At 40.0% G+C, this 21,706-nt stretch overlaps 1 protein-coding gene across 22 annotated transcripts in view; it reads right to left on the bottom strand.

Moving 5' to 3' along the window:
* The window catches only part of LOC134213583 (piezo-type mechanosensitive ion channel component), a 136,222-nt gene that overhangs the window by 57,713 nt on the left and 56,803 nt on the right, over positions 1-21,706 (bottom strand). For 16 of the 22 annotated variants that reach the window (XM_062692770.1, XM_062692767.1, XM_062692769.1 and 13 more), the window contains 12 exons: positions 21,609-21,704; positions 20,651-21,170; positions 20,301-20,589; positions 19,696-19,851; positions 4,775-4,868; positions 4,267-4,391; positions 3,897-4,094; positions 3,427-3,837; positions 3,221-3,369; positions 3,018-3,161; positions 1,463-2,962; positions 1,065-1,403 (listed from right to left, as the gene is read on the bottom strand). In XM_062692770.1, the coding sequence (XP_062548754.1) occupies positions 1,065-1,403; positions 1,463-2,962; positions 3,018-3,161; positions 3,221-3,369; positions 3,427-3,837; positions 3,897-4,094; positions 4,267-4,391; positions 4,775-4,868; positions 19,696-19,851; positions 20,301-20,589; positions 20,651-21,170; positions 21,609-21,704 (4,021 nt within the window). Of the gene's footprint in view, positions 1-1,064; positions 1,404-1,462; positions 2,963-3,017; positions 3,162-3,220; positions 3,370-3,426; positions 3,838-3,896; positions 4,095-4,266; positions 4,392-4,774; positions 4,869-5,427; positions 5,557-19,695; positions 19,852-20,300; positions 20,590-20,650; positions 21,171-21,608; positions 21,705-21,706 lie in introns of all 22 variants that reach the window. The other 6 variants (XM_062692783.1, XM_062692774.1, XM_062692773.1 and 3 more) reach the window with 6 other exon arrangements.

Raw genomic sequence — 21,706 nt, forward strand, 5'->3', positions numbered from 1 at the left:
CTAGTAGCAACAATAACCACACACTAACATTCCCCCTCTTCCCCAACTGACTGTAAGGACTTGGCCGGCGCCGTTATTGATCAACATTTGAGAGCTGCTGAAACGTGCACTTCGAGAATAGATGGTAAACCCCAACCACTATTCACTTGGATCGTAGTGCAATTTGCACCAGTTCTGATCAATCACGGAGTAGCAACCATTGATATGTACAGTCAGTCTAAGCTAAGCTAAGCTAAGCTTCATACTTTTTGGCTTTACATTTTTGCCTTTCTCGTACAACTAAGTTGTACCGAAAGGCTATCATTTCACTCCGAAAACGAACTTTTTATAAAAGCCTCTGAGACCCATAGTATTATATACCAATCGACTCAGCTCGACGAGCTGAGAACATGTCTGTCTGTCCGTGTGTATGTATGTGTGTATGTGTGTGTGTATGTGTGTGCACAAAAGCTATAAAAAACATTAGACAACTTTTCGTATAGTAATCCTCAAACGATTTTCTCGCAACAAATTTCATTCGACAGGGGACAAAGCCTTGTTGATCACTATTGAATTTTATAACGATCGGACATTGCGTTTAAAAGTTATGATGAAAATGGTATATCGGACCATATAAACTCCATATAAGGTTGGTGTCTTAACTAAATGCGAGAAAGGCAATACCAACGCTAGGTGGATTAATCTGGGTTTTTTTTATACTATCGGTATCAATTTCCTGCTCGTTGCTCAGGATTATTCGTCGATACTCAACTAGCGAGTAACAAGTATGCTTTACAAGAACCTAACAAATCTGTTTGAAAACGTGTCGTATACGAAATTGTTAGACTCTTCATACATGCATTTTTTGCAATATTTGCATAAGAACACATGTGATAAAAATATAACATTTTTTATTAATAATGTAGCTATTTCGTATATGTCACGCTTTCAAACAGATACCCATAGTAGAAGTATACTTTGAAAATTGCTGCCCACTGATTTTCAACCTAAGAAGATTAAGTACGGTGCAAAAACAACCATCAAAGCACTTTACAAACCCTAATTTACTAATTCATGTATCTTACCTTGAAGCTAAAATGGTGCTCGCTTTCGTCTCATTGATGATGTGACAGAAATAGTGGCTGGAGAATATGCGCCGTTGCAGCAACAGGAAGGCGAAGCACACACCATCCCAAAACAATCCGGAGTCGTTGTACGGCACATTGCAGGTGACTGCATTGGCATCTGGGTCCTCGGGGTCCGGAACAGGTGTATTATCATGTGAAGACAAACACGAGATTCCCAGCAACTGCACCAGCCAACAATTGTTGGTCGTCAGCTGCCTCAGATACAGGCATCCCAGCATTTGAAGTAAGGTTTTCGTTGTGATGACAAACACATTGTAGCCGATGAGCATGTTCCAGCTAAAAATGAAAAACAAAGTTATCAAATCTTGTCTCGCAAAATAGAGCGGTTATCTTACGATTTCAAAATAGCCTTGATTGGTCTCAAATAGAAATCCGTGCCTTGCCAGAGGAAAGTAAACGAACCAATCAGATAGCCGATGGAGAACAATGTCACTCGACTGGTTCCGGTCAAAAACACAATAGCCAAGGTAAACCAGAAGAACACCAAAAAGGCACCCCGCTTCAGCACATCCAACCAATTCCGAACCTTTGCGATGAAATCAGGAGTTGGATTGATGAACGGAACCGTCCCAAGGCGGTCAATGTCCTCCAGCACCGATTGATTGCTGCCTCCGCCGAAATCGTCCGGACACGAGGAGTATCTCGTTTCAATCCGGAACACCAGCGTCTGACGGCAGAGGAACATCAGCAGAAGGAAATCCGCCACAACCTTACCAGCCTGTGCACGGAACATTGTCGAATTCTCCGGCAACATGGCCCATACACGGAAGTGATCCAGAAATGGTATATCCCAAGGATAATCTACGCAAAGTATGGGTGGAAGTCCAATGTAAATAATGTACTGCACAGGAATTAACGCAACAATGCACCACGTCAGTATTCGCCACACTCTTCGTAATCTGTCTCTGTCCATGTGGAACATAACGCATGTCCAGACAGCGTAGAAGCAAGAAAAGATATCCATTCTAGATGCGATCACTACTACCAGGGAGACCAGCGTTATCTCCACTCCAAACTTGTAGAAACCATAATTGAACAGGAATTTCAACATATGCGGAATGTCCTTGTCGGCGTCGAAACGCGTTACATTTGGGAACATCAAATGTGGAGTCCGAGGCGACTGTCCCAGTCGTATCCTACGAATAGTTTGCCTCAGCACCACAACGGCGTGTATCGTTACCACAATGATGTAGATCAAGTACGGTAGCACCAAATCAGCCAAACCGTTGACTCCGGTTGTTTTCTGGAAGCCTATCCACTTGGCGTTGTTCATTTCCCAGTCTGTTTTGTTCATATCGATGTTGGGGCAACTGCTGACGTAGTTCGCTTCGTTGATGTAATCCACCTGGTAGATCATGGTCGTGATCAACAAAATCGACGATATTAACGACATTATCCGGGTTATCAACACCAACGAATTCGTGTGGGACTTGACTGCGAACACCGTCATGATCACGTACATCAAGTGGAGGAGAGAGATTGTCTTTACACTGAGCGAAAAGGCCACTATCAAAATGATCTTCAGCAGATGGATTTCGAAGAACAACCACACTATTTCCGCCAACTTCGAGATTCGGTTGATGAGTTTTTGAGCAACTCCTTTGATTTCATGTTTTGAGAGCTTCCGGAAGCGAAGTTCTTCCAGTATTTCTGAGTTAGTGTCTTCTGCGATGCCATCCATTTTGGGCCTGTTGTCGCTTTCATCAATAGTGTCTGCCGCCTCAGAATCTTTCTCCAGAGGTGGCGCATCGGTAGTACTACTAAGCTTTTTCCGCCTTGAGAAGGTACCGTAGGCGGAACTGGTTTCCGAAATAACAGGGATGTCATTGTCTTGTCTGAAAAGAGAGTATTGAGCTGTTGTCAACAATGTGGGACGCAATCAATACTTACACGATGGGGATTTCTGAAATTTCCTGAAATTTCTTGTGGCAATAGTGGAGTTGAATCACAGTGATTATGACTATCATGGTTGGGTTGACAAGATGAAGGAAGAGCTGCTTAGTCTCGTATGTTTCTAATCCGATATCTTTTTGTCTGAAGCCAGAAATATAATAGTTTGTTAATAAATTACTACATAAAACGAAATTCCTTACAAGGTATCCGATATATGGAGATACTCAGTCCAATAGAGGGGGAATTTGTCAAACTGATAAGTGTAGACTAGAACTAGAATTGCCATGGAGTAGACGATCACCGTTAACCAAAATGTGTACATCATTTTGCGCCAGACTTTGAATGAGAACTAAAATACAAGCGTGTTAGATATCTACCGATAAGAATAACTTTTTGATTAGCTTACTTGGAATGTGAGAACGAATATCAAAAATAGTGCCATGTAAACTATCCGGAATCCGGTCATGCGAAGACCCGTCATGCCCGATAAAAACAGCGTAATCGCCACCACCCAGATCCAGAACTTGATGAGGAACGAGTTGATCAGTGTGCCAGCTCGCGTAATGAATGCCGAGGATTTCTTCTCCAGCGGCTGTCCTGGAGTGGAACCGACTGTCGAAGCGGCACCAATCGTTACCTGCAATGGGGCCGCCATGTCGGCAATGGTGGATGTTCGTCGTTCATTTTGTCGTTCCTGAATCATCTGACGTAGCGAAATCCAGAACATGGTGGTGAACAGCGATTTGAACAGCAGTGGGGAGCATGGGTAATCTCTATACTTGATGAACCCAATCTGAGCCAGGTTGATTCCGGTGATCTGGAATGTTATACAACGGGTAAGGAGTTGGCTTGATTTTGGGGGAATTTGAGCCTTACATTGACGGTGGACGGCAGCTCATCGTCTGTGAGTTTCATTCCGTACAGGTACTGTGCTAGTAGCAGAAGTTCCGCATATATAACTAGGAATGGACTGGAGTTAAGCATGTTTTTGCGCTGATTCGGCATGATCCAGATTAGGTTGGCCCAGATCAGCAGCACAAAGGTTAACCAACTGTGAAACATGATACTCCACGTCTACGAGATAAACATGCAAATATTAGGAATTCAACATCATGAAATCAATAAAAAATGCGAATTTTTTTTAGCCCTGTTTCTGACAGTGTTTGTTTGTGCATTTGTATTGAATACCCAAACACTATCAGATAAATCATGATCCCCCGCATTTTTTTTTGCTCTCAACACTTACCATCATGATGACATTCGTGAAAATGTAGCTGTTTTTGTAAATAAAAGTGGCCACATTACCGGTGGCCAGCATGATCTGCTCGAAAAAGCTGGTCGTATCTTCCTCTTCTGAAATAGTTTTACGGCCTTGGTTTAGATTCAAATAAATTTGGATAGAAGGGAGCGAATTGCATTTTTGGATATATACAAACGCATAAACGATTGTTGTGTATGGTTTAATACGTGCCAATCGAGATGTGTTGAAACATGCGTTCAAAGGTGTAATTTTCAGGAACGGTGGATGGTCACACATGGGTTTGAATTAAATTCGTTGTTGTGTCAAAGTGAAGCGAATTTTCATATATACATACGTTAAAGGTGGAACAAATGAGTAGATTCGGTTTGTTTAAGTGGACCATAACCAAACGGGGAAAAAGAAAAGAAAAAATAAATTATAATGAATATATACAAAACACCTGTTGCTCTCACACAAAGCTTCAAGTCGGGAAGAAATAAACGTCTAGACTCACCGATAGTTTGCATGGCTATACTATCATTCGGCATGGAATTCTGAGCATCAGTAGTGGAAGCATCTCGTACCCTTCGGGTCCCTCCACGCATCAGCTGAAAACGAGGGTAAATGTGTTCGATTACTATCATTGTTTAATCGCATCCGCCCCCAACATCTACATCGTATTGCATACCTTTACCATGTGAACGACAAGATGTTTATTCGTGGATAGATTTATGTAGAACACCTGATTTAGTTCAGGCCGAAAAGTAATAATAATTCAATTGAACTTTGATGAAAATAGAAGATTTTAGAAAAAAATGTGGGCGAAGAAATGAAATGCTGTGGCTACAAAAGTTTCAAGTTTGTTTTCCAGACGTGTGGAAATATCCCACATAATTAGCTTTAAACGAATTTCATTATTAGGTACAGGATTACAATTTCTAACAGCTCTTGCATGGTAGAGGTATTCAATACGTGTAATATAACATTTGAAAAGAAATACTGTGACATAGTTATTTTAGTTCGACAGGAAAAAACAAACAGTACACACACTTACACTCATGATAACGATAACACAGATTGAGGCATATAGATATAGTTGCATTTTCGAAGAGTAAAAAAGCACAAAGAACATAGAAAAGGAAAAATATATAAAACAAAGATACGTACAGGTGTCCTTTCGTCCGGAACATCGGACATGGCAGAAGGCGACGAAGGAACGCCGAGCTTACGGACGCGACTCCTCGTTTTGGCTGGTGATGGCTGTTGACGGTAGGACCGACTCGACGATGCTACGTTCTGTATTGCATTATGTTATGATGTTCGTTCAAAGCGTGCAGTTTTTTTCCGATGATTAACATCAGAATCAACACCACCGTCAGCAGAAGCATGTCGCATAGTTCAAATGGAGTGATTGACGGTTCGCGATGGTGTTAGAATGTGCACACAGATTATGGATGGAATGATTTGTAGTCCGAAGGAAATTATCGATAATTTAATCATAAGCGAATATAAAAATCAAACGTACCCAAACGAAGAAAGTTAGAAATGATCAATTTCAACGAGTCACATAGAAATAAAAGAAAAAAAGAAATACAAAATAACTCAATTTGAATAGCTGAAAATTAAATTTCGTAGGCTGTTGTTAAAGAGCAAGACAGTTACAGTTTTAGTATGGGAAAATTATTATAATTTGATGCAAAGCTAGATCGAACTACAGGATCTACATTTTTATAATAACTAAATTAGTAAGTGAAAGTTATGAAGAGTTACGAGAGGAGTTTAACGGTGATAAAAATTCAAGTATTCTGAATCATTTCAATCCAAGTACCGCCAGGGTGTTCAAAACAGTAATCAAAGCAAATTTTCATTACAACAGAAAATTAAATAAGAGAATTTAGAGCTCGTCGACACTGACACTGAAGACGGCCTTACTGTGGAGCATGAAATACACAAATATTTGTAAAGTTATAATCAAGTGGTGGAAATAAATGAAATAAATCGTCTTATGAAAAGAGACAATTAAATTCATAACAACAAACGTAGACATAAGACCAAACAACAGAACAGCTCCGAATTGGATTGAACCCAAGCCCATGTGAGAGACAAGCACCAGGAAAGTGAAACGCCTGCCATACGCGGTACGATGAGATAACATTATCCCAACATCGTTTATGGTACTTCTCTTTTTGGTACCCACTTTCTGGGTGGTATACCCTAATTGCGCTGCTCATTGTGGGCGATTAACTCGTACTTCTCAAAAAAGGTCTGTCCAGATTCTGTACCAGCTAAACCGCTGATTGATTCTCATCACTGATTCCGGTTCTTTGGGAGAACCATTCTCCATGCTGAAGCTATCTATGTCTCTTCGTATATCGAATAACTCTGCTCCGAGAAGGAAAGGAACAAACGATTGCCTAGCGTTGCTGACCTTTACGCGCAAGGAGCTATTGTCCTCAGTATTCTTGGATATAAGAGGGCGCTCTTGATTCAGTTTTCATAGAAGTACTGTCATACAATCTGCAAAGTAGTGGATTACCCGTTATTTTGAATAATTTCTTGTACACATGAACTTTACACTCGGCACTCTAGCAACACGCAGAAATTGCTGTATGGGCCTCCCCCAACGTTCATGTCCCTTGCTTTATAATTTAAATGTTAAAGATATTCACAATTGTTTAGAAGGACAACGCACGCTTAGAAAACTTTCAGATGATAACTCTAAGAGGTTCATGCGCAGAAGTCCTCCAAGAGGTTCATGTGCAGAAGGAATAGGCCAAGTTCCCCAAATAATCTGACTGTTTGGGCCCGACACTTGGGGTCCGCAAAAACACTCAATTGGTTGTGATTACTAAGAAGCGGTCATGGTCAACTGAAACTCAAGCTGTTGAAAGATGACTCTACGACACTACCCATAATTCCATTACCCATAATGCCATTACCCCGAAGGCCACTACCCCGAACGCCACAACCCAGAATGAGTCACTACCCCGAATGCCATTACCCATAATGGGACACTACCCCGAATGAGCCAGTACTCCGAATTAGTCATTATTTCAAGTTTAAACTGCATTTCAATGAACAAATGTTACTCAATAACAGTTTATTCATAGTTCATATGAATGAACAATAATTGGAACTGAAACTGTTTCAATGCAGTATGGAACTAAGTATTTTTACTCCGTAAGATCCCGTTCCACTTCGTATGGCACTCTTCAAGATTCCTGAATTGCAGGGGGAGATTATGCAGCACGTTTTCATGCACAATGCAGAGAGTTGGAGGCAATTGCGGGCCACGTCAGCATGGCTACTAGGGCAACAAGGTAGAAGTTGTTCCTTGGTCGCTGTAGTAAAAGCAACGGATTCTGAATGAAGCGTGGTCTAAACCTCAGATCGACGATGGGGTGAATGGGTGAGTAAGAGTGAGTGAGTGATTAAGTGAGTGAGTAAGAGTGAGTGTGTCAGTGAGCGAGTAAGAGTTAGTGAGCGAGCGAGTAAGAGTAAACGAGTAAGAATGAGTGAGTAAGAGTGAGCGATAAAGAGAGAGCGAATGATTGAGAGTAAATGAGTGAGTAAAAGTGGATGAGTGAGTAACAGTGGTTAAGTGAGTAAGAATGGGTGAATGAATGAGAGTGGGCGAATGAGTAATAATTAATGAGACAGATGAAGTGAGTGAGTAAGAGGGTTTGTGTATGAGAGTGAGAGGAAGGGAGATCTTGTTTGTCTTCGGGAAGTTGCGTTGACTCAAAGAAGGCATCATCTCGTTTCGCCTTCTAACGAGCAGACGTTACTTTTAAAAAGGCAGTATATGCTCTGTGTGCCTTATCGAGGTATAAGCACGTTCATTAAAAGGAGGTATCATCTCCTTTGTCTGCCTTATACCAAGCAAACACATCCATTTAAAGAAGGCATCATCTTCTCTGCCTGCCTTATACCGGGCAAACGCGTTCATTTAAACAAGGCATCATCTCCTCTGTTCGCCTTATACCGGGAAAACGCGTTCTGTTGGAAAAAAGGATCTCCATTTCGTAGAATAGTAGTTTTCCAGGTCATAATGACAGGAATGATAGTTAAAGCTAATTAGAAGAAAAATCAAAACTGTTGGTTAAACTGGTTGGTTAAAAACTGTTGCAATTCATCGATATCTGTTGGTGTTAAACATAGTAATAGAATACTATAGATTCTAAATGTTTTCGGGGTAATGGATTTCGGGGTAGTGTCCCATTCGGGGTGATGGTTTCGGGGTACTGTCCCATTCGGGGTAGTGGCCTTCGGGGTAATGGCATTCGGAGTACTGGCATTCGGGGTAGTGGGGTGGAGCCGTTGAAAGATACATTAACCATTCTTTACAGTGGCGTCGCGTAACCTCACTTTTTACCTGTGCACTGACCCAAAAAGTGAAAATTTTGATATTTTGACAGCCCAAATGGAAAAGAAAATTATCAGAGTCGTTTATACTAATCAATATCTAGTTATTTTAGGCATTTCCGCACACCAATTCTTTAAATTTAAACTCAGTGCACAGGTAGATTGAGGTTAGGGAAACGCCACTGATTCTTTATCTTGTAAATACCTGGGAGTTGTCTTTAATCCAAAATGTACCTGGAAATTTCATTCTAAATATTTCTATCTCCGGAACATGGTACATGGACCTCATTTACCATTTCAGGGCTGGTAGCGACCGAAACCACTCAAATTAGTGACTTTAGTGACCAAAGCTGGCGAAAAAAGGGACCAAAAAATGACTTTCTTCAGTTGTAGAAAAAGCGACCAACTAGTGACTTCCAATTTCAGTTGCAAGTTCGATGAGACGAAATCAAGCGTTTTTTTGGTCGAAGGAGAATATTTTTTCCGTATATTGTGGCGGAAAACATCTTTTATTCACCACTCTTCTATTAAAAGAAACTCAGAAGAGAAACGAAAATCGTACACGCTAACTTTTGTCTAATCAGTGTCTAAGTAAAATTGTATTGCCCTCTCTTTTAACCCCACGGAAATTCTACTCAATATCAGTCAAAAGTAGGACTACTCAAAAGTATGAGTAGTCTTGCAAGCAAATCAACCACTGGAAGTGCGAAATATGGTTAGGATCACTCATAACACCTGTTTTTCTTTCGCGAAAATGATTTCTCGGCGAAAAACTGCGATCTGCGATCATTGGATTCTACTTTAGCAAGTTGCAGAAAATTCTACGATTTGTGACAGGTGCCACGGAAGTTTTTGGAATTTTCAGTGCGACAGGAACAACAGTACAGATCGTTTTGGTAGAAAACGAAGCGAAACTTATAAAGTACAACGAGCCTGTGATTGAACGCTCGACCTCCTGCTTGTAATGAGGACCATGCGCTTTGAACTTTTAAATATTTTTCCTCAAAAATACGCAAATTTTCCGACTTGCAGTGCGTATTCATAAACGATTTTTGCTATGGAATTCGACAGCGCATCAAAATTGGGAAGACTTGATCTCCTTTCTACACTGAGAAAAATTCCATGGTAATGGTTACTATTTTGTAGAATACACCATGTTTTTAAAACAACCACAAATCTCGCTTAACAATTGATTAGGGCCTACAATGAAAAGTAAACAAATTCAATTTTAACACCCTTCGATAGCATCCTCTAATAGCTACTTATAGTATAAAAATGTTCCGCATCTTCAATTAAATTACTTGGAAAAAACTAATTTTTCATTGGGCCTATTACGTGTTATTTTCAAAATATGTGTAGGTCCACCCTAAAAAACGGCCAAGCCACTCGTTTTTTTCTGTCTGGGATAAGCCTTCTCCAACTTCGGGCCGATAACAAGATTTTTTTCCGAACCGTCATCGGCCCGACCTCGGAGAGAGAAAATTTCCCCTCCCGAAAAGCCTTATCCCGTGTTTACTTTCGAAAAATGCCATAAACAAAGGGTCTATGAATGACAAGCAAATGCAGAATGACTTATCAAGAAGGCCTATTCCGGAGAAACAAATGAAAATAGACTTAAAATTTTATTTTAACGATTTCGACACATTTTTGCATGTTTTCGATGCAATTAAGGTTATGGATGGATAGATAGTGTTGATTATGTGCTTTTAGGAGCTTTTGCTGCTTAAAATATCATAAACCTGGGAAATAGGAATAGAAATTGTGATGCATTTTTTTCGAACGGCATTTTCTCAATGTTTACGTTTTGGCTGTAGGCCCTTTTCAAATGTTACGCGAGAAATTTTCAGTTACATTAACCACGCATTCGGACAAATTCACCACTGATTCAGTTCATGCAACAACATTCCACCAGGACCACAGTTGATTTTTACTGCGCGCATGGTAAAATCAAACGGGTTTGTTGTCTGCTGAAAATCGTCGGTGCGTATTCTTAAATTAACCCTCGGAATGGTAGTTTCGACCGCAACATTTTTTTGCGTGTATGATATCTACCCAATATTTTTTTTAGAGCAAACCCCTCATTACATCTTTCCAATTACAAAAAAATGACAACAAATTATATTTTCTTGTTTTTATAGAATTCTTTTTATTTTGATGACTAATGAGGGATCAATTCTCTTCAAATTGAGGCTCAAAACAACTCAAAATCCTAAAATCCTGAAATTGTGGTGGAATGTTGACATTTTTATCAATGAAGATCATTAGGTTTATTTATGGATTTGTGCTGTGAAAAATGATAACATTTGGTCATTCATTGGGAGAAGTTGTTCAAACTTTGCGTGGCCACTAAAAAACATCTTTAGGAGGAACAAAACACAGTAACTAATAGAGTAAATAAGGTTGTCAATCAAAAAATAACTCGCCACATAACGATAAATTCAAGTGTCTGTTCACTTGGATCGTAGTGCACCAGTTCTGATCAATCACTAAGTAGAAACCATTTACATTGTACAGTCTGTCTAAGCCAAGCTAAAGCAGCGTTACTAGAAGCTGTTACTTAGAATACTGATTAAATGTGGAACAAGTAACACACTTGTTTTAGTTAACTTCGACAAAATATTTGAACTGAATCACCATTCATGATACCTGAGAATCTATCTCAACTACATATCGTCAGATCTTTGTCTTCCAAGTTATAATCCAAATCGAGTTCACTTCACTGACGTCGGTTCTTCCATTGATGCGATCTGTCCAAGAAATATGCTTTTCAAGGAATACCAAATAACTCTCGACAAATTACTATTCTCTTCCTATTTTTCTAAATAATGAATATGTATGTCAATTGCAGCAACAAAGATGCGTGTATTGGTCGAAAGACCCTTCATGATTACTTTTGTATTGGCCCTAGGGTGGCTCAAATTAGTATGGGAAAAACTTTTTTCATTTTTTTTATGGGCCGCCCTCTTATTCGGCTCTATTTGATGCCCTGATGCTCTGGACAAAATTTCAGCCAAATCGGTTAATGTTTGAGCAGTGCTAAACTCGTTGGAAGTTTATATGCAAAAATGTATGCAGAAACATCCAAAAACGGTGATTTGCAGTTGGACGGCAAAATTTACGATCAAGAACAATGATACTCATTCAGTTCTTGTAGAATTAAATACAGAATGTTATGCAGAAAACCGCGAGAAGATTAGAGTTTGCCCGGCTAAGTTATTAGCATTTCTCTGAAGTGGGGTTTGAGCAAATTTCGTTTCTTTTACCTTTGAAAAAAAAAAATTCACCCCTACAACACTCCAGTAAAATGCTAATATCTTTGCCTAATAAACTCTAATTTTCTCGCGGTTTTCAGCATAACATTTTGTATTTAATTATACAAGAACTGAATGAGTTTCATTGTTCTTGATCGTAAATTGTGCCGTCCAACTGCAAATCACTGTTTTTGGATATTTCTGCATACATTTTTGCAGACCCGTAATGCTGGGTAGACACCTTTGCGTGGTGTGTTACGGGGTAAGATCTACCACGGTTGCATTGCCAGCTACAGGCAAATCCTGACCCAACGATTACCTTCCTCATTATCCAACTCCGTGGTACTTATGAGGGTGTCGCTAAGTCGGTGGCCTCTCGTTAAGTAAGTACTACATCAACACTTCCTTCCTCTCCCTAGTTACGGTGAAGATGGGCGTGGCCAGGAGTAGTAATCCTCATGCTTTTGTTATTTTTGTTTAAGACTGGAATCAAGGACCACTCCCTTTCTTGATTTCTGATAGCATTCTAGATAAGGATCTCAAAAGTAAAACATGAGTATCACTAGTGTCCAATCTACGAATTACACCGTAACAATGCTAATGCTAATGCTATTTCTGCATACATTTTTGCATATAAACTTCCAACGAGCTTAGCACCGCCCAAACGTTGGCCGATTTGGCTGAAATTTTGTCCAGAGCATCAGGGCATCAAAAAGAGCCGAAGAAGAGGGCGGCCCATCAAAAAATTTGTAAAAGTGTTTTTTGAGCCACCCTAATGGCCCCCTTCCCATTGCTTAATCTATGGCAACGAGAAGGTGAACTCGCTGGCAAAGGTAGGCGTACAGAAAGGTGAAGTTTATGATAGGCAAATCTTGAACAACGCGTTGAACAACTCTTCAAAATAAGCAAATGAATTGGTCACACAACTTGGTCGGTGGATATTCTCTATACTTCTTAGAGTTTCTGCGCGCGCGCGTTGTTCAGAGGTGGGAACTTAAGTCGAAGCTTCATTCACGTGATGTCGAGACTTATGTCGAATCACTATTCGAATCTATCCTTAGGTCGCCATGAGTATCTTGGTCAATGTCCCTTTCCCAGTGCCGTAGCGTGCGGATGGCCAGGTTGGCACCCGCTAAGGACGCCAGAGATTTTTTGAGAAATTGAGCGCGAAAAAATATATCTTTATTTTTCAATCAACATGGCAAACCAACCCAGGTTTTTTGCCATTTTTCGGTATTTGAGCTTTACGGTCACTCAGCTGAGGTCTCATGCTTTACAGCAGGGATAACATTTTACAAATTCACTAGTTCAAAGGATTCAGATTCAAGTTATTATTCCTAGAGATAGCAAATATGGTCTGACTCTGACCAAACCATCCCCGATGAGTGGCGGAAAGATTTGATCATCGTCATTCCTAAGAACAGCATCTTATCCCGGGATGTCACAAAGCACCGGTGCATTTTGCTGATCTCTTGTGTATCCAAGGTCGTTGAGAAGTTGGTGAACCGGCGGCTGCGTGAAGAAGCAGAAAAAAAGTTTTGAGATCTGGCAGGAAGGGTTCCGCCCAGGGTTCGGTACGAACACATACACTCCTGGCCAAAAGTTTGAGTTTACCCTTGAAAAATATAGGCAAAAGTTTTTGGCCGTATTTTTGCTGTCTACTAAAATATTACCTAAAACATGTTGATTTTTCTCGAAACTGAGCCCACAAAATTTCGAAATAAAAAGTGGAATGGAATCTTTGAGAAACATTGATAAAATTTCGATGGAAAAATTTTGTTCCATTTTTAATAGCCGAATATTGTCTACAGTACATTTTTTGGCCTTTTGTTTGGAAACTCACTTTCTTAAATATGTGTTTTGCCTGAATTGAAATGTTTATTTAAATTGTTACCGAGCCTAGTTGACCTAGTAGAACAATCAACTCAAACTCCAAACTGAGGTGCTAAATCATTGTATTTAGTCATTTCTGAATCAAAAAACATACGCATGGCCTTAAAAAGCTTATATGGACATGATCGTTTACTATCGATTTTGTTCTGGACATACTTAATTGATCTGGTAGAATACAGAATGATTTAGAGGGCTTAGAACATCCGGTTTGGACATATGGGTATGATGTGTTACTATCAATGTTGTACAAAGCGTAAGTTAACTGGTAGACAAAGTTTTATTACATGACAGCTATCAGTATGCAATCTACGAAATACTCTGTTACAACGCAACGCAACGCATAATTTTTCAAAGTTTTATGGGACATAAAAATATTCTTTATGGAATCTCCCGAACTATTTTATGGATTTATGGTAGCGTTTTATGGAATATTCAGATGTTATTTATGGATCGTTTTTCATTTTTTCATGGATTGTTTTTGCACATAAAACGGTGCAAAGTAAAGGCTGCCATCCTAAACAGACCTGACACGACATCCCTCCGACGAGACAGTAGGCCTTCAATAGGGCTTGGACCCCTTCGTCCTTCCATAATCCTTGCTTTTGCCCGAAGTTTCCTCACAGGGCGCACCTTTCAGGTACTATTCAGGAATTAACTAATCTTTTAATTACATAAGTATGGAACATGGTTATTATGAAGAACAGTATTGCCATATGCAGAAGACTGGGGTACCCCGATCTGCCGGTAACGCCATGAAAGGTGTGTTCTGGTCACTTCCCCCGAACATTTATATCCTCGTCGATGTTGGCGATATGTTGTTGGCAATCGTTAAGACACTTCAGCTCGTACGCGAAAAAGGGCACAATCCGCCATCAGTAGTGATGTGCTTTGCTAGGTCAGCTCTTTGAGTTTCACTATGACTGTCAGTTCAAATCCGCCGTTGGAGAAGCCCGTTGTGCGGGCCAAGCGTCAAGTTGGGAGAGTATCCCATCCCCAACAGGAAAATCTTGAAAGTTTTTGGTCAAAGTCAATTGTAGGACCGGAGTCAATCTGGTTCGGACGCTTTCCAAAACGCACTCAACCAATAACAGGATCCTCGGGTTAAGAACATTATTTTGACCTTTTTAGTGGAATGTCTTCACTTGTCATAAGACGAGTTTGTACCTTCCCATTTAATTCCACCACTTGATTGTACCTTGACAGATACGTATTTCGACCTTACTGTGTAGGTCGAAACACGTATCTGTCAAGGAACAATCAAGGATGCTCGAGTTAAAGAACGGGCAAGCTAGCATTAATACCGCCTTCTCTACGGCCTGGAAGTTACCTGCATCGCTAACCATAACCTGATCAAAACCCTGTAGCCGACCTTTAACTCATACGTTCGAGCCGCCTTTGGATTGCTACCTTGGATACACTGCCCAAGATCGCATATTTGTCGCATATAAATAGGAAATTCAACAAAGATGGAACTGATATGCGATCATAGTCAGTACACCAGCCAAGTCTTCCTGTGCCGAGGCAGGCATCGTGCAATTCAGTCATGAATCCTTATCATGATCCCTTTCCTTATCGAAGGGGACCAGATTCTGCACACGATAGCCGGCGTCGGTTTCTCCCCAGTGGCGCGAGTCCACTGGCATGGAGTGAGAAGCTGGCACGCAGCCAAACATCAACAGCTTCACAGCACACGATTTCCGAAGGGGTGATAACTCGGTGGCTTTGAGAAGGTCGGTTGCCGAGCTTTATTAAAGAAAGTTCAACCAACATGATTATCCCGACGAGTTTTTAAGACATATAGCTACCCTTCCAGGACCTTTCCGGAGTCGAATATAAGGGCCGGCGATTTCCGTCAGCCGTCCCTGTGAGGGGCGGAACATCTGGATTCGAAAGACAGTGTGAGACTACTGAGAAATGTCCTGGAGGACTTCCACTACTGGACAGCTGCAGAAATTCAAGGGAAGCATATCGGCCTGGACGAACTTAATCAACCTGAAGGATCACCAAATCATCACCCGAGTCGGACACACGCCACACGGACATACAGACAAATGCTAGGTTTCCTGGGATACCTGTCAGCGTCAGGGACGCGCTTTCGGACAACCCAACCAGCATCACTACAACGCCAGCTAGAGGTAAAAGATTGGACAGTATGCATTTTACCATATTTTGCGATATAAGCTTCATGCTTGTTGAGCACCCATTTTGACTTGAGGGATCTGGCTGATTTTTTTACAGTAGCTTCTGGAAGCGAAAAAAAACTCTATTTTCAGGTTTTTGGTATTTTTCATATAAGGGTACCGTACGAGGGTAATCTCGTGTTAACACCCACAAAACTGGGCGGTCGAGCTTTCTTTGAGCTCTCCCAAGGTTGGAAGGCTACCAAATGATACCTGGATCTCCACTGTACGATTGGTCTCGGATTTCTGAATCGAACCACCTTAAAATTATTCACATATGTTACCTTTGTCGACCAGATTTTAATTTCAAACTAATTTAAAAGTATAAGATCTAAGATTTATCAATGTTAGTACCGTGATGTGCCCTAATTTCGCGCGCGCCCTAACTTCGCGCATTATAAAATCATTTATTTTTTTCAATTTTTAGGTACCAGTCAAAATTGAAAAATCTGGAGGATTACAAAATATCATTGTTGTTGAATGTTTTTCACGAAAAAAATTGGAAAACAAACTTGGTTTAGTACACCAAATAAAATTATTTCAATTTGATCCTCCCATCGACCGCCATATTTGCTTGTGCTTAGCACAGCGACGAAGAACATGACCCAAGTAAACAAATGATTTTACTGTACAAAACTGGCTACTTTTTGGAAATATTTGTATCCATTATGCTCTGTTGGATATGTTTATTCGTCATTACTATTGAAAAGTGTAAAATTTTATGAATTTTGTGTTTATTTAGACTTCCGCTTTGTGAGCGAAATTAGGTATATGAGAGTAATTATGGTGCCTAATTTCGTTTATTGTTGTTGCGTAGTTTCATTTCCAACATTCTAATGAAACAAAAGCAATATAATACACAGGACAGTTTTACACTGAATAGAGCCCGAAAAGTTCATTCCCATACGCTTTTTATCTAATTTTCAGGCGGATAACCACCGACATCGACTAATGTTGACTTGAAAAATCTTATAGATCAGTGCCTGCAATAGCTACCAAATCCGATGTGTAAAATGATGCTAAAATGTGCGATGTGTAAAATGATGCTAAACTTAAGATAAAACTACAGCAGCTTTTTCGATAATGTATATAATATTGAAGATGTCTTGAACAAAACACATATTTGAACATGTCCTATGTAAGAGATAGCGGAATTTAAGACTTTCTTTCATGACGTCTCGAAAATTTAAACTTTTTTATACACCAGCTAAACATTGCTCATACAATGCTTTTTTTCTTAAAATATGGTTTATATATCAGAAGCAAACGATATTTTAGGAATTATGACTTGTGCCAACTAAAATGCATAAAGTAAAATCTAAGCAAAGCTCCAGGGTCGAAATATAGGCACATACCATTTCGACTAAAGAATGGGTCACTGACGGCTGTCTGATACCGTTATCTGCATATTTTGAACAATGGATGCATGCTTCTATTGGTTAATTGATTATATTTCATCAAACCAATAACGATATTCAATTCCAAACATGAGCGAAGTTAGGAACACTTTTGCGCGAAATTAGGAACTATCCTATTTTCTTGCGCGAAATAAGGAGCATACAACGGTCTCGGATTCATATTCCATTTTTTTTTTTTAATAGCAGCAAAATTTGCCAGTAACATTTTTTTGAGAACCTAGAATCCTTCTACTACGTGATGCAGTAGCAAATGTTTCCAAATGGCCACTACATGTTTTTTAATGAACGTTTTAACTTTGTCAGATCTCAAGACTCAAGACTCCATCACAATGTTTTGAGAATTAATGACTGCATCGCTTGTCTGTAATAGTGAGGCAATTGGTACGGAAAAGTGCAACAGCGATAGATAAATTTTGTTTACAACTGGGGTGGGTGGAAATGGGGTGTTAAAAATATGCCAGCTGATGCATAATGTTGCCAGACTTGACGAAATGTTTATTCTATATCACAACACATGTTCACGGTGTATCAAATATATGGGTATTTATCGGTTTAAAATTTTTTATTCACCACTTGCAATTTAACAGCAGCTTACATAACATGTTTAAATATTTATTTCTGGTATATTTGTTCAATCCGACAAACAGCAATGATTTTTTCCAATAAACAAATCTGGCAACGGAGAAGAGATGATTATTTCCTTGTGTATGCACATCTTTGTTTGCGTGTTGGCTGGCGTATACGTTGTATTGTTCGGATTGAATGAAGTTGCATCGCGTAGATTTTGAACTCACCATTTCACTTATTGCGCTAGTGAATTTGAGTCTTCCGCATTTTATTGCATTCACAATACGGTCGTCAAATTTGTCTCTCACTTCGATTTTTGGGAAGCAGTTTTCGACAGTTTTTGGACGCGAAGTGAATGAATTGGTAGTCAATATTGAAGAAAAATGTGAAACTCAGTTAGTGAATATGTTTTAGGAGTGATTAAATCAAGAAAACAGTGGGGAAAGATCAAGTGAAAAATCAAGTGCGTGTGTATGTGTTTGCTCCGAACGTTCGGAGTTAGTATGCGTTTGAAAAAAATACGAATGCCGGCTCAGGAAAAAAGGCAGTTTTCATCGTTTTTCCTGCAATTCTTCAGAAATTGTTAATTTGGATAAGTGAAAAACTAATATGGAAATGCCATGAATATATTATGATGGAGGTAAGTCGGCAAATAGCGCAAAAATATTGAATTTAGTTCTAAACTTTATTAGTATTAGTGCGGATTCGAATAAAATCATCGTCATTATCGGATTGATTACGGTTTATAGAGCCTTAAGTGCGCGAAATTAGGGTACTTCACGGTACTATTATGATTTATTGATAAATTTTTGCCTATAGAAGGTCCCAAAATTGGACCTGAGGGTGGCCTTTGAAGCCACTCCCCAAACAAGTGCCCATGGCCTTGGTATACACGACGAGTGAAGAACTGATTCAAATATCAAAATTCATATGAATAAAGATAAAAAGAAAGAAAGAATAACTCTGGTGTAGTTTGAGAATAAAATGCTTATCTCAGCTAAAATGCTGAACTTGTTTTTTGAACACCCTGGTACAAACAATGCGGCACTTTCTGAACCAAAAATATGCAACAATGTCTTACTAACCCCAAGCAATTTTCGTGCATATTTTCACTATTAGAGATTGAACCCCTCTGGCCAATTGAGTCTTCGTGTTACGTCAATCAAACAAATAGACAGCGTAAAAATAGCATCCCTACCTTGCTGATTTGGCCCGCTAGGTACTTATCATGCTACTGCTACTGAAACCACTCCGGAAAGGGTCGTCAAAATGAGCAAAGCATTCCCATCATGCTCGCGGAAAATCAATGAAATATAGGTGACTAAATAATGTGCAACTTATCCATCGTTAGTAGCATAAGGACACTCCGTGCAACACTCGAAAACTATAATACTTCTACCACAGACAAACAGACAAAACGCATGGAAAATTTACAGACAAAATATATCGTCCCGAAAACGCTAACGACATCTGCTATTCAATCTATCTTGGGAAAATAACAAATCGAATCGAATCGAACATCAATATAATCGATTAACGCACAACGGGTGGCTGATATGTTATGAATCGATCAATTGATGGAATATTCTCATGCATAATGTCTGCTTGTTCTGTGCTTCTACCACACTACTAGAGGAAGTGCGAGGGCGTGTGAGGATTGGAAGCTAATCCGAAAGGAGACAGCATTTTCTTTATATTACAGCAAAACAAAGGTAAAGGAAAACGGAAAAAATGGAAAAACCCCAGGAAGCGGAAGCTTACTTTCACTTTGCGGGCCGCTCCCCGCCACCGATCGCTGGTCAGCGTCTTGCGAAGAATATTCTTCCGCTGCATGCGGAAAGAAATCTGACGCTGGAGGCGAACCCCACTTTCGAGCTGGTAGAAAAGTTCCTGGCGTTTGAGTTCCTTTTCCGTCATCTTGGGGCGGGTTCGAAGGCAAGCATTTCAATAGCATACGCACGCGAGTACAGCAATTTCAGGTTTTCGAGCGCGGCAGGGGATTGGTGCGTGCGGTTTGATGGGAGCCAATTATTCGATGCGGAGTGATGTTAATTTTCGATTTTGAGGAGGTGAGTGAGGTTTGGCAGTTGGGCAGCCGCGTAAATTTGGTTTCAGGTTTGACGAGAAAAAGCGCATTTTCATACGGGAAGAAAATATTAGTTTGAAACGTTAGCAGCTATTTGTTAGGAACGCATTCACTATTAATTGGGTGGTTAGTTACAATCCTCTAAAATTAGAACCTAATTGGGCGCTAGGGTAGGGGTTTTATTGCATTACAACTCAATTCTGCCTAGTAATGGTTAGTACTTTCTTATTAAGCTGGTTCAAATTCAACATATTAGTTCCCATTTGTCACTGATACTCACTCTTGGTCTCATAAGTAGCGATGATGTGATTGATATACAATAGTAACACAGCATCAGAACAACCGGATTGAGGTAGTAATCGGAGCCTAGATCACTGTTGAAGTACACGTACCGGATATCGGTCAAATTGTCACAGCTAGAGGACATAATTGGCGTCAGTGCAAAAATGCGGGCGATCGTTTCGTTCGCCGGTAGCAACTGCTGGGGCCACGGATTCTGATACCCAAGGAAGCCGATGATGTGAACAATTAAAAACACTAATGTTATCCTTAAAACTACGCCAAACGCTCTGTTGAGATAAAAAAAAAAGATTATAAACGAATGCAGCTCAGATGGTTTTCCATTTGTACCTGTCCAATTCCTTATAACAAGCCCACCATGTGGTAGATCCTAAAAATATTACAAAATAGATCCCACTGGGAACAGAGGGTTGTAGGACTGCTGCCAACAAGAGCATTGCAACGCTGAGCAGAACTCCGAGTTTGGTGAGAAACGCAAGCTTCTCTCTACTGACTGGGTTCGGATCAGCTCTCAGCGAGATTACGTCCGGTGCTTCCAGTGAGCTCGGAGTGGTGGATGCCTGCTGTTCCGCTCCTACCATGTTTTCGTCGCCTAGCTTCTTCAATATCACATACACTACTATCGCCGTGAGACACATGATGATCTCCGGCGAAATCCAATACGTGACTACTGCGGCATCCAGGTCTTTGAACTTGACCAACCCAATGTGGCGAAGCAGAACCTCCAGAAATTGGCACGACTCTATCAGCTGATCGCCTAGTGCAATCAACACAATTTGAAACGCTATATGACCCAGTAACAGCAATATGCTGATAACTATGTAGAGCTTAAAATAAATCCCTGTGGAACCTGAAGAAAAGAAGATGTTTGTAATAAATGTTGTATTAAAGTTATCCCATGAAATATGCACTAATTTGCCACACAGAATATTGTCTTTAAAAAAGTTTTGCAAGCAAGAAGATTCATCAAGAAAACGTAGGCATAACAAAATATTCGGGTGAAAAATAGAAAACTATTGAGCAGTTAGCTACGAGAGCATTCGCGCTATGTACTCTGTAAAAGTTTGTGGCCGAATAATTTACTCCCCTTAAAATGCCATATATACCAAGGTTATCTATGAGATGAGTATAGATCTAACAATATACACGAAAAGTAGACCCAAATCAGCACGACAAAACTGTCATCATAGTATATATTACAACACAATTTAAACAAAACTAATATGCCAATATTCTTGTGTCTAATTAGTATCTGCAAATTCCCGATCAATCCTCCATAAAAACTCACCTTTTATACTCCTTGCAGTGGCTACTGGCACAAAGGGTAAGCCGAATAGGAAGAGCAAATACGGCAGCGACAGTCCTACCGGCCTCATCAGGCAACCT

The sequence above is a fragment of the Armigeres subalbatus genome, chromosome 2, assembly GCF_024139115.2.
Source record: "Armigeres subalbatus isolate Guangzhou_Male chromosome 2, GZ_Asu_2, whole genome shotgun sequence".
Taxonomy (NCBI): Eukaryota; Metazoa; Arthropoda; class Insecta; order Diptera; family Culicidae; genus Armigeres; species Armigeres subalbatus.